Source organism: Poecilia reticulata, linkage group LG2, assembly GCF_000633615.1.
Source record: "Poecilia reticulata strain Guanapo linkage group LG2, Guppy_female_1.0+MT, whole genome shotgun sequence".
Lineage (NCBI taxonomy): Eukaryota > Metazoa > Chordata > Actinopteri > Cyprinodontiformes > Poeciliidae > Poecilia > Poecilia reticulata.
This window is the reverse complement of record NC_024332.1, coordinates 1,604,797-1,618,249: the sequence shown is the minus strand read 5'-3', so window position 1 is coordinate 1,618,249 and position 13,453 is coordinate 1,604,797. Positions and strand designations below refer to the sequence as shown.

General features: G+C 38.7%; 1 protein-coding gene across 5 annotated transcripts in view; it reads right to left on the bottom strand.

Annotated features, from left to right (window-relative positions):
* Positions 1–13,453, bottom strand: part of zranb3 (zinc finger, RAN-binding domain containing 3) — a 98,841-nt gene that overhangs the window by 28,670 nt on the left and 56,718 nt on the right. For all 5 annotated transcript variants that reach the window (XM_008428572.2, XM_008428564.2, XM_008428541.2 and 2 more), the window contains exons 16-17: positions 7,900–8,004; positions 5,730–5,872 (exon numbers count right to left, since the gene is read on the bottom strand). In XM_008428572.2, the coding sequence (XP_008426794.1) occupies positions 5,730–5,872; positions 7,900–8,004 (248 nt within the window). The remainder of the gene's footprint in view (positions 1–5,729; positions 5,873–7,899; positions 8,005–13,453) is intronic.

Genomic DNA, 13,453 nt, shown 5'->3' with positions numbered 1-13,453 from the left:
GAACACATTCTCAAAGGTCAATAAACTTGAAATGCTAATGAACATTTAAACACTGGAACTGGAAGACATTTAAAAAATCCAAAATAAATAAGGAAAACAACAGAAACAACATTAAAATCTCTTTAAACCAAATTATCTTTCAAAGAAGGGAAAGTTGAGACCAAAGAATCAGACTGACAACTTTTATCATCTAGTTTTTGGTAAGAAGAAAAAAGAAAAAACAATAAATCAAGCAAATGAAAACTATTGAGTTTCTTTTAATTTATCATGCGATGAACTGATTTATTGTTTATTATGAGAGGCCTGGAAGTAGCACAGCCTAAACCCAGCAGTCAACCGGATCATTTGGAGGCGACGTTCCACTGATAGCCGGTTGAAGCTCAGCTGCAGGCGCGCCGCTGCAGGGTCATGGCGGCAGTGGGAAGCTGACAGAGCGTCAGGCTACGTCCAGGCGGTTCTGCAGGACCCGGCTCAGCTGTGTGAAATCAAACTAACAAGCTGCTGGTTCGGTGTGGCCCAGCTGAAGCTGCCTGATTGATTGCTGCTTTCACAGTACGCACGTTCTGCAGCCTTATTTTCGGCGGCACACAGGAGATATTCTCAGTCGGTTTTTTGATGTGAAGGAAACAAAGAGTTTCTAATTCACACTGGACATGTGCAGACCAATTATCCTTAATATTAAAACACCTGAGAGGTGAACTGACTGCATATTAACAATCTAATTAAGCGCGTTGGAAAACCATGGATTCATGTTTCTACAGAACCAATTTAATACTCTGGAAAGATTGTAATGTTATACCAGCAAAGCTCCTTTCATTAGTAGAAGCAGCTGGAAATCTATAGAGGTCCAATAATGCCACAATTCAATAAACAAATAGATAGTTAAATGGTCAACTAAGTGTTTTATTGTTCATTAATTACAAAAAACCTCTGTTTTTATGTAATAAAAACAATACTGTTTCTAAAAATCTTACATAATCATCTCACTATTTAATTATTTTATGGTCTATATATCCATAAAAAAGTGGGCGGGGTTTATAGGAAAAAAAAAGTCAATATAATATGACTAAATTTGACAATTTATATTAGAAAACCAATTAGATGTTACAGATATTTAATGAGCCACCATAACAGCTTAAGTGACCTTGGAAAGGTGTAACACAGGAATTATGAAAAGATTAAAAAGCTAAGAAATATATATAAGCTTTTAATATAAAATTAGTTCAAAATTTAAAAGAATAATTTTGGCATTTTTGAAATTATTTATTTCCAATTTTTTGCTAAGTGTAAAATATATCACTAACAATTTAAGTGTCTCAAGGAGAGGACAGAATCACCTTAAACTGTCAACAATGCAAAGACAATAAACCCAACAATGAGCTCTACAAACACACCGTACATTGAAAAGTGTGAAATCCAGCTGATATGATTGTTGAAATACTGTGTTGAAAAAAAAGAGTAAGATTCCTTGTTATATAAAGAACAATCCATCATGTGGAAATGTGTTTAGCTGCTTTGGAAAAGAGTTTGAAATTTGAGTTTCAGCTTGAGATTTCAATGTACATTGGGAGGCTAGTGTTTCCAGCTGGGGATGTGGAGTCAGAGAGGTGTGGGTTTTTTATTAGGGAAGAAGAAAGTAATAAGTTATGGAATCAGAAGTGTGGGATCAGGCAAGTATGAATAATTCCAGACACCAAAAAATTAGATAACTTGGTCCCAATGGAACCACTGTAAGTCTGAATAATCTTGTTAGGATTATTCTTAAATGTCTTCAGGACATTCAGCAGCTACTATCACAACGTGAACAATTGTTTGGTTTTTCAAGATGTACTGTCCTGGTGTGAAGATTAGCTTAAACAGCAGCTTTTATTGATGCAGTTAAACAAGAGTGAATAGATTTGAATTTATTTAGATTTTTTTTGTATTTGTGTCTCTCATAGACCACACTCTGCAGCTATCAATGTACTTCTGGAATAACACCGGCTGAATATCTTCCTCTCGTCTTGTTGGCAGAAATATAGTTCATTCAAAAAGATTTAATTCCTGGTGCCGACATGGCTTTTGAGTATAAAGATTCAATAAGGTTGAGGTTGGGGCCACGTCAAAGGTATATTAACAAAAATACCTTTGACGTTTGTTTGAGATGGTTGTCCTGCTAGCTCACCCAGCTCTATTCAGTTTCCAACATTTGACTCTAACTGTCTAGACAGATTCTAGGAACAAAATAAACAGGTTAGGACGTTAAAAAATCCAGAAATGACCGAGGTTGAGATGGAAGTTGTTTGAATACCACTATACCTCACTATAGCAAAGCTACTTTACACCAACATGGACTAAGAGGATCCCGACCAAAAAAATAGGCTCCAAAATGTTCATCAACCCTGACTTAGCAAAACTACAGCTGTTTGGCCACAACAACAAGTATTATGGGAGTCATGGTGAGGCTTACAAACTACACCACACTGTAGCAACTGTAAAACAGGGTGGAGGCAACATCATGCTTTGGGACTAGTAAGCTAGCAAGTAAAGTTACATTGAAATTCTTCAGTTTCACCTTCAAACATGGTACTTGCTGGTTTCAGCAAGTCAAATTTAAGAATTTTAATTTTAATGCCATCTTGAATGAAATTTAAGACTGAAGCAGGGTTTCCCTCAGTGTTTTATAAGCCTTGCGGGCCACCAGACTTTACTTGTGCTCCACCAGGCTTATCATTGCTTATGTATTTAAGTATTTTTAAAATGTTTTCATTTTTAAGACTTTATATTTGGTGTTCAAGTATTAATCTTCCAATCTTCCAATAACTTTACATAATTATCAAGTGATATTTTAAAATGTCCTGTCAACTCAAAAACACGACGGGCCGCTGGATGAATGACTGCCCTATCATCCAACCACAAGCCTTAGCAAGTTTTCTGGGGGAAACCTTGCCAAAGAAGCTATAAATACAGGAATGGCTGGGGGAATTTGTTACATTACAATCAAGCACAGGAAAATATCTGAACCCGGCTTTGTGCCTATTACAGTGGCAAAAAGATAGCTAGTTGGAAAGCTAGCAAGGGTATATTAGCAGCTAACTGTCCATAGCCTCAATCGCCTCGAGTCACAGATGTTTGCGTGAAAGTCAAACATTTGCTTGACAGAAAAGTTCAGCAAGAAAAAAAACTACATTAAATAATCCTGCCACCTGAAATTAACGTATTTGAGGTCAATTTACATTTTAGAAGACATTAAAACAATTTAAGGCCTTAATTTTTGACACAGGAGTTTAAGACCTTTCTCAATACTTTTTAAAATATGTTTAAAAAAGTATTGATCTTTTTTAAAGATGTTTAATCAACATCTAGACCAGATATATCGAACTGTAGTCTTTGAGGGTTGGTGTCCAAATGGTTGAACAAACTTCTGAGCGTCTAATCAAGATCTAAAGTCCTGCAAATGACCTAAATGTACAAATATACAAATCCCCATAAGTACGTGGTATTCCTCCCATTATGAGTGTGTGTAAACTTTCCATGAAGACGTGTTGTTGTAACTCTGAAAGCAGCAGCGCCTTACAGTAGGCAGGATGCAAACTGGATTAAAACCCTCTCACCTCTCAACATCTTTATAAATCACCACAAGTGGCTCCTGATGAAAACATCCAGAGTGTTGGGAACCCGGGCAAAGTGCATAACGCGTGAAGTATTTGAAAACTGAGCGTCTCGGAGCTGGGAAGGTGAGTAGCGACTGTCCCGCTGAGCCCGAGCTGGAGCTTGATTGGTTCTGATTAGTGAATAAATCAAACAGGTATCAAATCAAGCTGAGCCAATTGCCTCCTACTCGCACCTTGATTAGGTTCATGCACCCAAACGTGCTCCCCAGTCGAGAAACCCTCTCCCTCTCATACACACACGCACGCACGCACCCACGCACTCACACACAAACACACACACACACACACACGCACGCATACACAGAAACAGGAATCCACTGTGTAATTGGCAAACTCTCCCTGCCTTTACCCAAGCCAGCTGTAATTAGTGTGCCAGCAACAATGCTTGTTTGTCAAAAAAAAACAACAAAAAAAACGCACATCTACACGCACGCAACACTCATCCCATCCTCCATTATGCCTCAGCTAACACCCTTTGATACACCCACACACACATGGACACACACAGATACTATTCAGGCTTTCCGCAGCGCCTGGGGCAGTTAGTATTTACAAATCGGCTCGTTTCTCTGTGAAATCTAACACCGCGCTTCTTGGTTTTCTGACACTATGTTGGGAACTGATTCATCTCGCCATTTACACAGAGTTAAAATGTCTACCAACAAGAATGTGGCTTGTTAAATCATTCCTTACTGATTTGTTAGTGGGGCAGACGGGGTTCTCGTTCCCTTGATACAGTTCATGGATTTATCGGAGCTCGAGCAGCCGGCCCTTAGTTAGCGAATGGACGCCATTTAAAATGATGGAAGGAGGACACCAACGAACATTTTTGACCATTTTTGTGAGAGAACTGGATCTTACAGGAAGTGCTAAAGATTCATTTAGATTGATCTGGTTGCTAGGAGACGTAGCTCGTTTGTGAAAAGAGGCAACGGCTTACATGAGTACCACATTTTGTCACTTTACTTCAATATTACTTGGATTTTACGTGATAGAGCAACACATAAGATCTGCAGAGTGTGGCGCCAGTGTTTAGCAACTTTCAGCACTAAACACTAAAGTGGACCTAAAGACTAAACACTTTCTGCTTTGTGCGGCAGAGAGCTGGAAAGAAGATGAGGGAATAAACCCCGAAAAATAATTAAAAACATCTATCTAATACATTTTTAATCATGATATGTAATCTGTTCTTCAATCAGTATTACAAAATATAAGTTAAAATGAGTTATTGAAATGCTATGTATATAAGGCTGCTTTGCTAGCTCAAGATGGCATAGGTAGCATAGGTAGCAAGCGCGAAATGGACAAGGTTCTGACGAAAAAAAACACACTGAAGGACGGTCAAGCAGCCTTTCTGTGGCATGACACTGCTATAAAAAAAACCTCTAAGAACTCATAGCCAATTAAAATAAGCAGGTAGGAGGCAGCAGTTATGCTAAACAACTGCTTAGCATAAATGTTTAGCATTTGTATGAATATGCTAAAATCTATATGCATAAATAGTGAAAAAGTGAGGAAAAACATTCTAAAAGTTGATGCTTCTTTAAATATTTTTGTAGCAAAGTTTGTGGGTTTGCAAAAGGTTGTTCCAGTCCAGAAGCTAAAACTGTTTGTGGCAGGGGGGATCCAGTGTAAAATAAGTCTGGCGGGCTGCCAGGCTTATTATATACTGGGGGAAATCTCGCATCCTTTTGTAGCTCTGACTGTATGTTGCTGTAGTCTCAAATGTTTTGCAATCTCCAATAAATTTTCCTCCTGGATTGGGCTTTGTGTAGCTCCGACTAGCTACATAACAACTCTGAATTGCTTTCCCTACTGCATGATTCTGCCACTACCGTTCTTTACTCTAGGGATGGCATGCAGAATTTTGAGGACTTCACAGAAAAGCTGGATTTATACTAAATAAATTCATATTCACTAATAAACTGACTTCTGAATGCAACAGTTAAATTAGATTTTACTTTTTGGTAGAGCATTTTAAGAGTTTAAGAGAATTTTTTCACCAAACCACATTGAATTTAGTGGTTTTAAATGTATAAAATGTAGCAAAGTTAAGTATTTGTGTTAGGATCTGACCTGTTGGTGCTGGAGTGGGGATGCTGGTTGGCGGCCAGCTGCTGCAGGCCCATGGTCGGGCTGTGGAAGAGAAAGCCACTGCGCCGCAGCAACTTCTGCTTCATGGCTGCCAGGCCGCTCCACTCCTGAACAAATCTCAGCACCTGCAGGGGAGGGGAGAGAGTTGCGACAACTCACTTTACGCTCAGTTTCAATTTGAAGCTGCTGAAGCCTTCATCTTCATCGCAAATTGATGCCTCGGACGTCGGGAGCTTTTTCTAAAAGCAAAACATTTTCTCATTTTTGAAGCTGCTCCTCGAGCTCAAAACAAACAATTCAAACTGAGACTGTTTTCCAGACAGCCGAACAAAACTCATCAAAGCAAAGGAGAGATGTGTATACTTTTAGTCAAGCGGAACATTCGAAGAAAATCCAGTGAAAATGAAGCAAATAGGACTCTGGTCACCAAACGTTAATAGGCAATTCACCAACATATATTACACTTGAGAAGTGTTTATCTTCATGAATGATGCACACTGTCAAAATACGACATTTTTGAGCTGTTTGGGTAAAACCGTTCATAACAAAATCGACTCATTTAAAAGCAGGCCAGTTTGGAAATAAAATGTCACTAAAGACACTTCTTCTGCATCTTTTAACAAGATAATTTCACTTTGAATCATTACATTACATTTATTCAGTAAAATAAATCTCCTTATTGATACTTATGAGCAATTTTAAATGATTAATAGATTCAGCAGGAAAGAACTGTTCTGTTTTTTCAGCCAAATTTCCCCAGTTCTCCTCAAGTCGTGCCTAGAGAGTATAACTGAAATATTAGACATTCAAATGGAGTTTTTATAGGAATTTATTTCATGCTTGTATTTTTTTCTTTAATTACAGTGGCTGCAGCAGAACTCACGCAGCACCGCTTCCCTGTCCAAGGCGCATCACCGCCCACATTAAACTGTTTGCCTGGTATTGATTGGGAGGGACAATCGGAGGGTAACGGGGCATAAATGATGGGTCAGAGGATGGATGCAACTCACGCCTGGGTTTTACAAAGCAACATAAACAACTCGACAGGTGGGACGTCTGTCAGCAGCTCTGATAGTGCTGCGGCAGATTCCAGGATTTAATACGAGCGGGGTCGTTTGAGGCGATGATCCGTCTCCTTTAACGACTCTCATAAAACCGTACTTTCTCTTTTTGCTGTTCTCCCCGGCTATAAGGAAGACTCCTCCTTCACCCCCCCATTCCTAAACACCAGCATCACTGTCCCGCTCAGGGCTCCTGCACATTTTTTATGTCAGAATTTGGAGTTTTTCTTTCCCCCAGAATCAAATCTCCAGAGGTGTTAGAGGCTGTTTTAGGTCTTATTGACTGAAAATGTTTCTCCTGTGATCAGGATTTAAATATGGAGGTAAGCAAAGAACACAGACTGGGGAGGGAAGAAAAACAAATGGATGAACGAAAAATGATGGATGGACGGACGGACGGACGGATAATAAAACACAAACAGATGGTTTGATGGAAAGATAGATGAAGGTCTGATGGATAAATGGCAGAATGGATGAACTGATGGACGGATTCTGTTTTCCTTTTCAAAACTTTTCCAGATCTAGGACCAGCCTAAATCAGACTTCAGGTAATCCTGTCCGTTTAAGAATCGAACGCCCCTCAGACCCTGGAGAGAAAGAGAGAGAGTACACAGTCCATCCATCTGTCAGGCTTTCAACTCTCTGATCGGAGGTATTATTAGTTTCACTCGGCGCTCACATGCATATATCGGGCAGATTTAATAAGCCCCCTCCTCTGCCTTGCGTCTCTTCTTTATTTGGTCAGTGGAATTAAGAAGAGATCTCCGAAGAATGCCATATGAACTAAATTATCTCTGAAATTTTGGGAATTCCTAAAGCAGTCTGTGATAAAACCAACTTTCAACTCCAATCTAGAGTTGTCGCAGAATCTAATTTCATCGTTAAAGTTCAATTGAAGAACAACGACAACTTTTATTCTAAAGATTATCTTTAGTTTAACTTGCTTTTAAATTCTTTTCCACTGCAATGACAAATTAAGGAGGTCCATCTCTCTGGTGTGAGCACTGCAGCCCACACACACGTCCATGATCTTCAAAGAAAAGAGACAATACACACACACTCAATCTCTGTGCCTGGTGGGAAGGGCAGACCTGTATTCGATTTTCCCGGCGCTGGCTGAAGGCCTCGGGCAGGTCGTCCCAGTTGGTTAGCTTGATGTCCAGAGGGATGAAGCTCAAGTTCAATGGCACTCCGTCCTAAATGACGAGGAGACAGAGACGTTGGCGGGAGCCTGAAGAATGGTTGGCCGCTAGGGAGTGGGTACTAATATTAGTCATAAACATTGTAAAACCATACAATATCCCGGGATGCACTGCTGTGTCCTGTCTCATGGGCTCACAATCATCCACAGGTTTTGGTTTGCTTATGAACAAAAGCGAAAGACCTTATAAAAATTCTGATTGAAATAATTAAGAGTGCTACTTCCCATCTTGAAACAACTCCTAATCCAACATTGGTAGAAACCACATCTACAAATCAAGAGCAAAGCACGACCAAGGTTTCCCCCCAGAAAACTTGTTAAGCCCGGTGATTGGGCGATAGGGCAGTGATTCATCCAGTGACCAGTCGTGTTTTTCAGTTAAAAAAGTTTAAAGTTGACAGGAAATTTGAAAATATCACTTGATAGTCATGTTTTATTGAAAAGCTGGACGATTAATACCTGAACACCAACAATAAAGTCTTAAAAAATGCAAACATTTTAAAAAGACTTAAGTAAATAAGCGATGCTTATCTTGGTGGGGGCACAAGTAAAGCCTGGTGGCCCGCCAAGCTTATAATACACTTTGAGAAACCCTGTACGACTTTAAATCTCAAAACATAACAATTATGCACACAAGTGGGCATTTCAAATGAACAATGACTTGAACAATTTGTTTTAAATACATGCCTATCAATACTAAAATATGTAAATAAGTCAACTGTAAAAATGTACTCAAATAAATCAATACGTATGACTAAAAGCAGGTACAAGAAACAGACAGTTAGTCAGTCCTCCAACTGAAAAACCCAAATTGTCACTCCGTAATTAGAAACCCAATATCCTGAGTTGCAGAGTTCACATGCAATTAGTTTCATTATGTACCCTGTCTCAGTTTGCACTAAAACTTTGGGTATCTTTAGCCAAGCAATCAGATTTCTAATTACTAACTCACAAAACTTGAATCCAATTACATTCAAGTTCTCTAATCTGGCCACACTTTATTCTTTATTGGTTTCCATGGTGATTCCTGTGGTAACCAAGCAGCTCGTTAGCGATCTCAGTTGTTTTCTCTCTTTTTTTTATGACGCACATTTGAAGACGGTGCTTCTTCTGTGACACTTTGCATGCATTAGCATCAATAATCAAGAATGGGCAGAAAACATGCATATACCAGTAAGACTGTACCTTCCTGTAATTATAGGTAATCACACTGCAGCGGTCTGGTGGTAACAGTATAATCATTGGGGGGAAAAAAAATAACCCAAGTAAAAAACATTTTCCCAGTTATTATGGTTTCATTAGCTCTAACTACAGTCAATTTGAAGCCTGGGAAGCCACTTACCCCCAGAATTAACTCCAATCAACCAATAGCCACTGTGCCACACACTGGGCTCATTTTACAATGGGCGGGGGAAGGCTGACCACTAAAATGCCACATTGTGGAGCTACTTCAGGGAAAGAGATGAGGGCCGGAGAAGAAACGAAAAAGGATAAAGTCTAAAGGTTAATACCTGCCAACCGCCGACACAGGGATTTGGAGATGTATATCAACATTAGGAAGTCTTTCCTGAGCTGCGGCGGTCTTGCTCAGAGCCCCGTGTATTTATTTGGATTATGGGAAAATAAATATCATGAAGAGACAGGGGAAAGGTGCAGCTGGTTGTGCCGTAACAGCATGGAGCAGGATTAGAGCGAGATGTTGGAGGAAAAAGAGCGTCTCTATCTTCACTAACAAGCAAAAAAGCAGCAAACAATTTTAGACATTTACCCGCTCTTCATCACTGACTTTCATTAGAGTATCCCCAACTTTATTATCTACTTACTTTAAGTCAAGGTTAACTTTGCAACAAGCCAGTTCACAGTTAGAAAACTACAGAAAGTCACAAAGTCTCCATAACAATGCATTGTTTCAGAGTGATGCTCAGAAAAATACTTTTCTGTCCAACAATCAGAAACGTGAACAAATTCCTCCAGGACTTTAACTAGAACCACGTTCTTTGGTCAAATGAGATTAAATCTGAGCGTTTTGGAAACAAGCGCTCCAGGTGCAACAAAAAGAAGCATCTGGGTTTCATATTACTCCTCCAAAAGTCATGGGAACTGTAGAGTGCTTGGCATCATGTCAAGACATTTAAAATAAAATCAGATGGGTCTTTGAGCATCAAAATGATCCGAAACAACTAAAAAGCAGACAAGTTAGATACAGAATCCAAAAATTAGCAAAACTATTAAAAATCTGTGGACTGAGGTAAAACAAGCGAGCAGGAGGGATTTCATCGAGTCAATGTGTTAGAACAGCCTAGTCAAAGTCCAGACCTAAAACCAAATGAGAATCTTTGGAAAGGCTTGAAAATTGCTGTTCACAGATGCAAAAATGTATCATTTTCATTTTCTACTTCATAGTTACACTCTACTTTGTCTAAAAAAAAACCCCCACTAAAATACATCAAAGTTTTAAAATAATTCACAGGGAATGTGTAGTTTTTCATCCTAAAGATGTAAAGCAAATGGCAACAGTTACAATTTCACCAGTGGAAAATGGACATAAAACACTTAATCCACCCGATATTTTTCCTCCAAGCCCGTCTGACAAATCTTCATCTGATTTTGCACTCAACAATGCCCCTGAGTGAATTAGACGCCTGGCCCGGGATTATCCCAATGTGACAGCTTTGCAGCCAAAATTCCACTAGTTTATCATTTAAACGACTACGGGGGACATTTATCTCAACGGCTTATCGCCTCCGTCCAGAATACATGACACTTGTCTATTGCCGCCGGAGAAATGTTCCTCAGTTCGGCGCTTTGGTCCGCTCTATTTAAAACCCTCTCGTCTCTTATCTGCTTGAGCGGGGAAGGAGCTCGAGCCTTCATGAATGAAACAAAAGGCCGTTAAGTATCACAACACGATCGATGCCGAGGTCTGTTGGCAAGTGTCACTCGGATAGGGTGCCAAGAATGCACAGGACTGCAATTAGAGTCACGCTTGGGTAAAACTCCGGCTTGTATTAATCTGATGGGTGGAGGGAGGCAGCAGAAGGTTCAATTATGAGAACATTTGACTTGATGACCAAATGAAAGCCAAAACGTCTGCAGATGATCGCTGCGCTTAGCTGATTCTTCAAGGTAAACAGCAAATGCTTTGCTAAGGACTCCTTACTCAGCAGTTTTAAAACGAGATTGTCAGAGGGCATAGACAAGTTATCACTGGAAAATGTAAGAGTCTAAAGTTTCTTCAATATGGACTTAATTTAACTGTAATCTAGTCTTTTTCAGGGGTCAAAATGAACAAAATTAAGGTTTCCCCCAGAAAACTTGCGAAGCCCAGCGTTTGGGTGCTAGGGCGGTCATCCATCCAGCGGCCTGTCATATTTTTCAGTTAAGAAGTGTTTAAAGTTGACAGTAAATTTGAAGATATCACCTGATAATCAAGTGTTATTGAAAGATTGGAAGATTAACACCTGAACACCAACTATAAAGTTTTAAAAAATGCAAACATTTTAAAAAGACTTAAGTAAATAAGCAATGCTAAGCCTGGTGGAGGCACAAGTAAAGCCTGGTGGCCCGCCAGGCTTACCATACACTGGAGGAAACCCTGGAAATAGCTTTTAATGATTTATATTTGACTGAGTATCATTTGACAGCTTTAAAACCACCTACAACAGCAATCATATGATCTAACGTTCTTCTACATAACTGCTTTAGGCTGTCAAATTGCTGCAAATGAATTTTCTGACTCTACTAAGGATCCTTGGAGTTTGAAGTCACTTCTTTACGTGGATCTCTTTATAAATGGATTCAAAGTCCTGTTGATGACCAGTCTTACCCTGTTTTCTGATGGTCACAGATGCTCCTCAAAATCAAGAATCATTGTCACAATTTATTTTGGTCTTGTCTGTCCAGTTCCAGAAATATTTTGGTTTCCTGAGATGCAAATCTGCAAACCTACAATGCCATGAAGAAGTATTTGCCTTACATGTTAATCGAAACTTTTCTTTGTTTAATTCCAAGATTGAACCAATGGTGTTCCCTGCTACTCTCATGTTTGATTGTTTTCCAAGAAGTTACACTTTAATCTCATCAATCCAGTGAAGACTTTCCCAAAATTTTTGTCCAATGTGAGTCGAGTAAGCTGTAGTTTTTGCCTTGAAACCTTCTATTAGGTGCCATTGATGCCTGGTGTTAACATTACAGTTGAACTCTGACCTTACGCCAGAATGATTTAGATGTTCTTGGCTTGCAGTAAGTTAATTCTTATAAATAGTAAGAATTACTATTTATTTTGGTCCTTAATACCAAAATAATTTAAAATAATTCAAGATACCATTGGCTGTTTATAGCTCAGGTAATATGTGTTAAGCAGACAAAATCCCATATTCAAAACTACTGGGCTGTTTCTTTTACTTTTTAAAAAATGGTGAATAAAATCCCCGATGAAGGCATTCTGTGAGTACTGTCAGAAACAATATTTTTATGAAGCAGCAGTAAAGTTCTTCTTTACTCCTCGCTAAATCTCACCAATAATCCTCTACTTCTTCCTCGACTTGTATTTAGCTGAAGAATATGAATGGATTTAGAAATGCATTTGCTTTATCTTTTACCACACAGCCTGAATAAATCTCCATATAAAGAAAACATGTAAAATGGCTTACACAGCCTCCTGTTGGTGTGAGTGTGTTAAGCATGAAGGCCATTACACTTCGTTACATTGTACCGACACCTAATTGTATGTTTTTGTCTCATTGCAAGCGCATTAGAGGTTTTATCATGGTAGTAAATGCAAAACCTCTTTGAATTATGATTAACAGAGAAATAAATCAAACCCAAATGAGGTTTAATATGAAAAATATTACTTTCTGTGATTTGCAAAATAATTCACACTTATGTTTCTGTTTATAAAATAAAAATAGTTTTTCCCTCAACTCTTAAAATAAGGGATTTTGTCAGAGGAAAGCTGCAGAATAATGCAGCCAAATTCACCTTATTTGGTTTCTTATATTTATTAAATGCAACAAAAGTAATTTGTACCAATCTAAGTTCTTTAAAACGTACAAAAATGAGAAATCTGTACAATGTGTCAATTTCTTTTAGCCGATTAATTGATTAATTACTAAAATAATCGTTAGTTGCAGCCCTAGTTATGTTTAATAAAAACCTCCTAAAGATAAGGAGGAACATTTGATGATTTCTTTTGGATTCAACACTACCTCCTTAAAGAACAAAATGTTATTCCAACTGTACTGTAATAAATAGCGAAAAAGAAAATCAGAATGTGTCAAAATTAAAACCAGCAGGCGAGACCTTTTCTACTCCCAACTTCAGCTCTAAATCTTGTTTTCGCCGCTCTTCTGAAGTAAGAAGCCAGAACATATTTGCTGTTGATTTTTTTTATTTGTTATGAACAAAATCGCTTCACCGAGAACTCAGGAAATCATGTCAAACTA